Source organism: Danio rerio, chromosome 3 (assembly GCF_049306965.1).
Source record: "Danio rerio strain Tuebingen ecotype United States chromosome 3, GRCz12tu, whole genome shotgun sequence".
In the NCBI taxonomy this organism is placed as follows: Eukaryota; Metazoa; Chordata; class Actinopteri; order Cypriniformes; family Danionidae; genus Danio; species Danio rerio.
Window position 1 is genome coordinate 24,337,595 of NC_133178.1, and position 10,869 is coordinate 24,348,463.

Genomic DNA, 10,869 nt, shown 5'->3' on the forward strand with positions numbered 1-10,869 from the left:
ACAGATGGGTAGAGAGAGGAAGAGAGTGAAGGAGAGAGAGAAAGACAGATGGAGACATGCAAATAGAGCACAGCAGACAGCAGACTGAACACAGTAGGGTGTGTGATCTGACGCCAGCCTTCACATACACACACACATAATGAACGTCAAGCTTTCAGATGCTGTTTTCCTCCCAATAAACAACGACTGGGAAGCAGTTATTAAGAAACATGAAATTAAGCATCTAGAATGAACTAAGCAAAAACGGTCAAGGGCAGCTATTTGATTTCACGCAGTTGAATTTATGAAGGACAAAAGAAACACTTCATTTCAAGGTGACAATAATAAAAGCGGAAATGCATCCCAAAATAATTGGATTTTAGAAATGGTTTCTTAATAGGCAAAATTATAGTTCCATTATAAACTCATGCTGTTGGTGGAGCTAGCCAATTTGTCAGGCTAGTCAGAATGTGTAAACCTTCATTCATTCATTCATTTTCTTTTTGGCTTAGTCCCTTCATTAATCTGGGGTCGCCACAGCGGAATGAACCGCCAAATTATCCAGTATATGTTTTACGCAGCGGATGCCCTTCCAGCTGCAACTCATCACTAGGAAACACCCAGTGGTGTAGCGCAAAACGCTTGGGCCCCTCAAAGCAAGAAGGTCACTGGTTTGAGTCCCGGCTGGTCAAGTTGGCATTTCATTGTGGAGTTTGCATGTTTTCCTTGTTTTGGCATGGGTTTCCTCCGGGTGCTCCAGTTTCCCCCACATTCCAAAGACATGCGTTATAGGTGAATTGTAAGAACTAAATTGGCCATAGTGTATGAGTGTGTGTGATGGTGGTTTCAAAGTACTAGATTGCAGCTGCAAGGGCATCCGCTGAATAAAACATATGCTGAATAAGTTGGTGGTTCATTCTGCTGTGGCGACCCCTGATGAATAAATTTATAGAAAGAAATCTATATATTTATTCAGCAAATATGCATTTAATTAATCAAATGTGATAGTACAGAACATTTATAACCTTAGTAAATATTTCTACTTAAAGTTTTTCTGGCCTAAGAATCATAAATGGTCTTAAATTATGAACTGTTTAATTGACTTTTATTTTATAGAACCTTGCTTTTCTGTGTTGTGCTCTTGTTTCTGGAGTTATTTGTTTTGATATTTAATAATTATGTTGAACGCTGTTTGTAGTTTTGTTCTCACATACATCTAAATTTTCTGCCCTTGTTTTGTTTAGTTCAGTCCTTATCATGTGTAATTCGTAACAATCATTCACACAATGCAACATTATTCTAAGTAATGACTGAAATAATATTATAAAATAAATGAAAGCATAATAAAATGAAGATGGAAGACTAAAGTATTTTCCCAATATTTTGACATTTTATTTTCACATGTATTTGAAACTTTAAGGGGCCTATCATACACCCGGCACAATGCAGCACATTGCAATTGTTGTTTCCTAGTTTCAGCTTGGTCGTTTTGCGCCATGCTATTTAAATAGCAAATGCATTTGCGCTCATTTGTGACCCATAGGCGTTCTGGTCTAAAAAAGAAACCGTGTTGAGGCGCATTGCTATTTTTAGGATCTATAATAAACAATTCATAAGATCAGATCAAAGCTGGTCAATTGTCCAGCGCAGAACACGTTAGTTGTGCGCTTCGCTTACACACCGCTTAATACACAAAGATGTACAGCAATACACAAATATCTTTACAAATGAAAAAGAATTAAAGGGTTAAAATATTACCAAAAATATTATTTTCTAGCCTTCATAAAAACATATAAAAACCATACTTTAATGCCTTCTTCATCTCGGGGGGCTTTTTAAGTTTATTTATAACAATTTGCTTGAAATTAGAACTGAAACAATTCTTTGCGCTTCACAAACTAAATTAATTATGTAGGCTACAGGCTTATGGATGTCTGTGCGTACAACACATTTCTCTATCCATAAGAGTGAAAGCGAAAGTAAACAATGAGGAGCCTCATCTTTCATTCTCTCTCTGAGGGATGTGCGGAGCAGCCGGTATTTGTATCTGTATTTGTATTTGTTGAGGGGGAAAAGTATTTGTATTTGTATTTGTATTCGAGTAAAATTCAAAATGGTGCAAAAATATAAATTTTTTTTATTACACTTCTTATTTACGTTATAGTGAAAGTATTGTTTAATTATACCCATTATATAAATTATAGATATGCAATATTGGCTGTTGTTTTTGAACATGTGACAAGAAATGTCATTGAAAAGATAATAACATAGAAGCCATTATCTCATCCATGGTTAAACCAACAACTAATAAAATACCATTGTGAATATTATGAACCTCACCACCACTGAGGTAGACAGAATAAAAACAAATAATGCTTCAAAAAAAAACTGTTCTTCTTCTGAAAGAACTTCTTTCCAATGCACAGAATTCCAAAAACTAATATTAACTAAATAAATCTAAATAAAACCCTGCCTGGGAGATCTGGCAGAACAAAAGTATTCTATATAATACTAAAAGATACAGCTCTGCTTTTGTCATCTGCCTGCCACAAAACAGACACAAAGTTTGTTTTTTTTTCCTTTTTTTTAATGTTTGAAACTGACTTGCTGGGGCAGAATGTGGCTGTGTTAATGGTTTGGTGCTTGTGGAGGATTTAGCAGAACATAGCTGTGCTGATTGAGGGGATTGATGCTTGTGGGGGGTTCACAGACAGTATCAGGAGAGGATGCTTTTAGTGCATGTGATAATACATTACATAGAAGGTTGCGCGGTGGCACAGTGAGTAGCACTGTCGCCTGACAGCAAGAAGGTTGCTGGTTCGAGCCCCGACTGGGTTCTCCCCATGTTGGCGTGGGTTTCCTCTGGGTGCTCCGGTTTCCCCCACAGTCCAAACACATGCAATACAGGTGAATTGGGTAAGCTAAATTGTCCCTATTGTATGTGTGTGAAAGAGAGTGTATGGATGTTTCCCAGTGCTGGGTAGCAGCTGGAAGGGCAGCCACTGCATAAAACATATGCTGCATAAATTGGTGGTTCATTCCACTGTGGCAACCCCAGATTGATAAAGGGATATAGCCGAAAATAATTCAATGAATGATTATGGATAGAAGATGTTGACAGATGTTTAATATCTCTGCCTCTGCTGATTTCACTTTTGCACACATTATACAGTATCACTTTGTTTTATCTGCAGCAGCACTGACTGTAAAATGCTTCCACACAGAACCTGAAGGTTTTTTTTTATTTTGACTGGTGGAGGACCAAGAAAGGGCTCAGCAGCAGTCTTTTTCACTCTTTTTCTGGGTGCCCAAATGTATTTGAGGAGTTTCAAGTTAATAAAAAGTGACGGGAAGCTATGCTAAGGTTAACTAGCCTATAGCATATATCTTGCTGTCTGCAAAAGACAGTAATTTAGACGTACCATATAACTCCCATAAGTGCATACTATTCGACACAACTGCTAAAGCATCGTTTTAACCTTTATAAACGAACGTTAACGTTACTCTGTCAACAGTCTATTGTCTAAATTACCGCGCTAACAGAGCTAACGTTGTGTAAACAGAGCACCTGGTTGCAGACGTCAATAATGCAGCGTAATAGAATATCCCGATCAAACTCCGCTTTAACTCCGCTACAAGTTTATAAACTGCCTTTGGAACTCAATTAAGGTACAAAAATCTATTTAACAAAAATAGTGATGCAGTGAAGTATTTTTTTCGCTCAGCCGAGCCTTCTGTCTGTTGCTGTGGAGAAGCTTGTGCCAGACACCTTTTATCTCCGCCCCGCCCTCTGACTACTGACTGAGCGTCTCTCTCTCTCTCTCTCTCTGTCTCTCTCTCTCTCTTTCACTCACTCACTCACTCACGCGGGCATGCACTGTGGTCTCATGAGGAAACGCTGCTTTTTGATATAATGTTTTTCTTGCTTCCGAATACAAATAATTTTTCAAGTATTTGTTCGAATCAAGTATTCGTAAGAACACGCTATTCGTGCCTTTCCGAATACTGTATTCGGGTTCGGCTCCACCCTTAGATGCTCTGCTTAACTGTTTTCTCGCTAGTGAAATGTTCAGTTTTTTCACTCACAAAGTCTGCTATGTAAATAGCAAATGCGCTATGGTGTGGTGCAACTGGCTCTTAAAGGGCATGGGAGATGAGACTCTGATTGGTTTATTCTCAAAGCAAACCTATAACTCATTTTGAGAATGAGCTCAACCCTGTAAGACCATGTGCCACGGCGCAAAGCGGATTTTTCCATCCTTAAAATAGTAAAAGTGGATTCTCAGTTTGTGCCCTGCGCTTTGGACTAAAAGCGCAGGGATCGTCAAAATAGAGCCCTAAATCTTACACATTGCTTGCATGCTTTCATTCATGTTCAGCTTAGTCCCTTATTTATCAGGGGTCACCACAGCGGAATGAACCACTAATTATTCTGGAATATTTTTCACACAGCAGTTGCCCTTCCAGCTGCAACACAGTACAGGGAAACACCCATACACTCTCACATTCCTGCACACACTCATACACTATGGCCCATTTAGTTCATCTAATTTACCTATAGCGCATGTCTTTTGATTGTGTGGGAAACCGGAACACCCTGCAGGAAACCAATGTGAACATGGGGAAAACATGCAAACTCCACACAAAAACTGGCCTAGCCGGGACTTGAACCAGTGACCTACTTGCTGTGAGGCAACAGTGCTAACCACTGAGCAACCGTGCCGTGCTGCTTGCATGCTTTACTTGCATAATATCCATTCTATGTACATAGAATTACTTAACTATAACAAAGAGGCCACAATTTGACGTTGCAACTCTGACCCATATGCATATATATGAGCCAGCAAACAAATACATTAAGAATAAGTTGAAGCCAACATACTGTACTCTGAATCCATCAACAATTTATTGCGCCTTTACAACGGAAGACTGTTGCATGTAATGAACACATTAATTCAGCAAGGTCACATATGCCATCAGGGACAGATGGAGGGCAGACAAGCCTTTTCATCAAGAAGGGACGTTTTTATGGCTGAACATCAGGACAGCTGTGTTTCCCAGCATTCCATCTGAGGGTCTTTTCAGATCCAGTTTTGGAAATGAAAAATATTTAGGTATATTAGAATGAGCTGTGCTGACTAAAAATATGTTCATGCAATCTCTCTCACTTTACGAGCCCTACTCAGTGTGTGTGAGGTTATCACTCAAGAGTAACACAGTGAGACTGTTAATTAAACACTTCTGCTCTCCACAGATCTCCAGTACACAGAGCACCGCCTCAGAAAACCACCTGAACCAACACTGGACTGTGTGTTATCTCTGACCCACCCGCTTGTTTTCTATCCGCCTCTGTCAATAAAAGTCTTTGCACCTGGGTCTTAATTCACAGGGCTCCCCTTTTTGTGATAAAACCTTTGTTTTTATAGTAATATGAAAAGTCTCTGCAACTCTGCAAACTGTAAAAAATGCTTTAGTTATTATTTCATGTTGTTTAGAGTAATATATGCCAAATAAACAATAAAGTTAGGGGATCTAGACATTAGCATCTACAGTAGTAACTTTATTTACATTATTATTATTGGTAACTTCTGGTGCTTTATTTTAGCATAAGTTTTACAATTGTATTATTACACAGTGTTAAAAAATATATATTTTATGGTGACTATATATATATACACACACACACACACACACACACACACACACACACATATATATATATATATATACATACACATACACACACACACACACACACACACACACACACACACACACACAAATATATATATATATATATATATATATATACACACACACACACACACACACATATATATATATATATACATACACATACACACACACACACACACACACACACACAAATATATATATATATATATATATATATATATATATATATATATATATATATATATATATATATATATATATACATACATAGCATGTTTAGTATGTCATTTATTGTTTCTCAACCACGTTCCAGCAGGACCACCAGCTCTGCACATTTTCTATGTCTCCTAACCATCATTAGCAGAGAGTGAAAGACCTGTAATGAGCATGACAGACAAAGGAGACATACAAAACATGCAGTGTTGGTGGTCCTCCAGGAACACGGTTGAGAAACATTGATTTATTTTTTAACCAATTCAATTTACATCCGCATGAACTGAATGTGGGCCATTTAATATATTTTCCCAACCATGGCAAACAGACTTTGTCGTGTCACAAACCATTAAAAATGTCCAGGCCTTCCATCATATTTGAACCAAAATATTGGATACTTATGGAGACCTGGAAGGGACATGATGGTGGAAAAACAAAATTGGTAGAAGAAAAAAAAACTGGGTGGGAGAAGAAAAAAAAACTGAGTGATAGGAAAATATATCATTTTAAGCTTTTGCATTCCCTCGCAAATATGTTTTGCGTTCCCTCGCAAAACAGTTGTTCCACAAACACTTCCTGTTCACTTTATGTCAACCCTCCCATTTTTGCCAAGATTCTCCTGTATTTTACCATTCTTTCATCCTACCATCTTATCATTAAGTATTTTCCATATGTTTAATTTTGAAAGCACCCTGAAATATATATATATATATATATATATATATATATATATATATATATATATATATATATATATATATATATATAAATGTCTGTATTCAATTTCTTTCCAATAAAGTTGTGTGTCGATCATCGTCCTTCATGTGCAACCTTAGCATTAAATGCTAATAATGTGAGTTTGAATAGAATTTTACATGACATTTATTGCCATACTACAGCACATAGTTTTACCTCAGATTTTGAAAGCAAAATAAATCGTGTGAAATTGATCTTTAGAACTGTGAACAAGCCAAGTTACAAAACAAGTATTAATCATTCAGCAAGTACAAATAATAATGTCAATGAGGTTTAATATGTATTTAATAGATTATAATTTGTACTATGTCGTGAGTGAGTGCATATTCTGTGATTCTAAATGGCTGTATTTACATTTCTGTCATATTTAATCTAGTGCAAACAGCCGATTTGCTTATCACTGCAAATCCTGTCATATAGCGTAGTATAAAAACACGCAGTTACAATGCTCACCTAATGTTTACGCTCATAATTATATTATCTGCTAATAATAACTTTATGTGGAACTCTTAATCTGCGTCTCATTTCAGAGTCTGCTATTGTCCACCCGAGTTCACATTTCGGTCACAGACGCATGCTTTGAGAGCCTTTCTGAATGATTGAATACACGTTTTCCAGCAAGCCAAGCCAGGGCTTGAAATATAATTGGCTAATCTGGCATTGGGGGGTAAAAGAACCAAAACAAAAACAGCGTTCATGAAATTCCAATTTTCAAAGCAGAATATCTGACATTAGATTTTGATTGATTTTTTTTAGATAAACCAGAATGTTCATTTAGCAAGTTTCTTAAATATCTGCAAACATATTATGATATTTTTCTGCTTTAGAAGAGTCAAAAACTTACATACAGCACCTTTCATCTATATCAATATTGTACAATACAGTTTCAGAAACATTATATATGGCAACACGGATATAATGTATCTGAGCAATGCTGTTATTGGTACATAGTCATGAGGCTGGTAACCACAGCTTAGTAAACAAAAAAATCCCATTTAACCACTTTAGAGACATACATCAGGTTCCAGAATAAGTGATACATGGGTATGGAGGTCAAAGATACTACCCAAAAAATAGTTCTCCACCAATCAGATTTGAAAAACAGAAAGAGTAGCTGTACAAACATACACATACAGTATATAATATATATACACATACCTGAGATTCGTGCAGAGCCACCCCTGATGTAAAGGGGTGAAGCTTGAAAGGCATAGATGATGTCACTCTCTGCTATGATGGTTAAGTCATCGTCATCAAAAAACGAGCGCTGGAAGCCTGTTGTGTAGATCTCTGTCAAAATCACCTAGTGGAAGACAGAGATGAAACTAAGTGTTCATTTTTGGAGCACATTGACTTGGTCAGGTAATAAATTGTCTGCAGGCATAAGGTCGGTCTGTGTGATGCTGTGTGTGCACCTGTCACCTGATCAGGAGCGATCTTGCCCTCATCTGCTACCATCCTGCGCAGGCAAGCCAAAGAGCCGAACAGAGGCACAGCAAGCCCGACTCTCAGATAGCGCTGCCCTTTACTGCTGAACACCAAAGTCACACACACAGGTCTGCAGAGAGAAAGAAGAAAACGCATGCTTTACGGTCTAAAATAAGCTTTTGAATGTTGAATGTTAGTGATAGTAGTAAAGGGCATCTCAATATCTCCAACAACCTGTTTCATGTGTATTAAAAATGTTCAATCTAATTTTACAGTTACTGGCACAATAGCATTGTATTTGTAAATGTAAGGGTGGTCATTTCCTTCTCCTTCTCCTCCTGTTTAAAAAAAAAAAAAAAAACTTCCCTGGCGATCAATCTATTTCTGTTGTTTAGATTGCTACACTGTTTTTGACTGTAGAAAAGCAACAAGTAGCTAAAATTACAAAACCACAAATTCCTGCATGATTCAGATGCTTTTGTTGGCCAGAATTTAACTCACCGTGTCTGTCTTAGAGGAATGGGGAGAGAAATGCACAGAAAAGGATCAAACGTGTTGCTCTGCTTAAGACAATGAGGGCATGTCAGAGATGACCTGGAAAAAAGTAATAAACATAAAGATACATCATAAACACAAACAATGAAACTATTAGCCATTGTTTCATCTGAAAACGGACTCAATGTACATTAAGTGGAAGAGGAAGTGATGTCAAAAGGAAGAGGAAGCTCAGAACATCTCTAGGGAGGAATTAATGTTGTAGCTGCGGCTTACAATGTCCCAATTGCAATTTCTGCTTCATTCTTGTCAGTAAGTAGATGAAGCTTTATGTTAATCTATCTATCTATCTATCTATCTATCTATCTATCTATCTATCTATCTATCTATCTATCTATCTATCTATCTATCTATCTATCTATCTATCTATCTATCTATCTATCTATCTATCTATCTATCTACCTGTCTGTCTGTCTGTCTGTCTGTCTGTCTGTCTGTCTGTCTGTCTGTCTGTCTGTCTGTCTGTCTAGTGTACTGTGGAAAAACAGATAGGACTGAATCGTGTGGTTGGAGGCACTATAAAAAAGATGTGGGATCTCAGCTAAAAGTCACAAGAACGGACACATACTGAAAAAAAAAAAATTGCCCAAAATAAATCTAAGAACACGTATTAATGCAAATTACAGTGCATTTTGACTTATTGTTCACTGTAAAATGACATTTTTCTCAATCATTCATAAATAGTAATGCATTTTAATTGAAACAATGCGCCACTTCTTCTCTCGGTTGGCAATTATTGGGTCAGTATGGTGGAGAGACAAACAGACGGAGGTGTACAGAGATATTTTTAGAGTGATAAGGAAAGCCCTGTTCATCTCCAGCAGCTGTCAGAGTGTTATGTGGAGACTTCAGTGCCTTAACTCAGAGCTTAATGTCTGCAGCTCGCCCGCATACTTCTTCAGAAAATATACACATTATCTGGCCTTACAGCTGAATGCGAACAATAGAATAAAGCTGCACACGCACAGAAAAAGAGAACCTGATCCAAGAGTATGTGGAGAGTAAAATAGTGGGTGTAAGAGCCTACATAATCTTAGTAACTATAATTTCAAACCTTGTGTTTGCAGCATTGTGCATGAAAATGTATCATTTGAGATGAAGTCCAAAATATGCAATATTATTGTGTTGATAAAAATATTTCTTAAAATAGTAAAAGCACTTTGAAAAAAGCAAAAACAAAACAAAACACTTTGATAATAATGATCCTTAAACATTTTTACATTTTTAAATGTTTAAGGATCATTATAATCAAAGTGTTTTATTTTTCTATAAATGTTTCTATAAATCCTGCAAGACCTTTAATTAAATAATGGTTTTGAATTATGCTCTTTGCTTGGCAAAGCTTTACAGTTTTTCTCGGTCGCTTTGATGCATTTCTCACAACACTATTTACATTTGCACAACAGCTAACGCATTTCTCAAAATAATTAGAATAAACTGCAAAACCTAGTTGATAACCTGCAAAAGCATGTCACTTGCTAAAATAGCTCTTTCCCTAAAAGTAAGTATTTAATTCAAGTGTCAGTGTAATCAAGATGAAAAGTCCTGACTGTTTTGAGAAAACTAATTATTTGGAAAGCATTAACTGTTGTGCAAATGTAAATAGTGTTGTGAGAAATGCACCAAAGCGACTGTATTTTACAAAGCAGATTAGTGTAGTAATCAGACTACACTGGCTGCACTGTACTGTATGCCAAGTAAAAAGAAGATTTTAATGAAGAATCAGAATATACTGGTCACTCTAATTACCTAAAAAGAATAATTTGACTGAGAATAGGATTCAATCAATGAGGAATTTGACTATATTGACTGCACTCTATGTTGTTGATTCACGGCAAAGATCTGACTCACATTACAAGACTCGTTCAACCAGGAATCAGATTATATTTTGAAATAATTTTTATAATAATAATAATAATAATTTATTAACAGTTCTAGACATGTGAAATTATCATGGAAAAAAATATTAACACAAGCTCAAAACACATTTCTTTAAACACAGAGATGTCTAAAAATATCTGTTAGCTCCATTACAAATGTAAAATATGCTAATCTACTTAAATAATACAATGTGGCCTATGATAATAAACTTCCAGCAAAAAAATGCCATGAAATAAATTATTCATCCATCAACACATGCAGACAAACATTAAAGGTTTCCCATGTGCATCGACTGTTTAACAGATTCAGAAACGCATCTGAATCCCTTTGGCTGAGGAACAAAGAATAACAACTCTACCT

General features: G+C 36.5%; 1 protein-coding gene across 14 annotated transcripts in view; it reads right to left on the minus strand.

Annotated features, from left to right (window-relative positions):
- The window catches only part of usp43b (ubiquitin specific peptidase 43b), a 154,603-nt gene that overhangs the window by 45,805 nt on the left and 97,929 nt on the right, over positions 1 to 10,869 (minus strand). For all 14 annotated transcript variants that reach the window (XM_073944499.1, XM_073944504.1, XM_073944498.1 and 11 more), the window contains 3 exons: positions 8,575 to 8,667; positions 8,068 to 8,203; positions 7,804 to 7,948 (listed from right to left, as the gene is read on the minus strand). In XM_073944499.1, the coding sequence (XP_073800600.1) occupies positions 7,804 to 7,948; positions 8,068 to 8,203; positions 8,575 to 8,667 (374 nt within the window). The remainder of the gene's footprint in view (positions 1 to 7,803; positions 7,949 to 8,067; positions 8,204 to 8,574; positions 8,668 to 10,869) is intronic.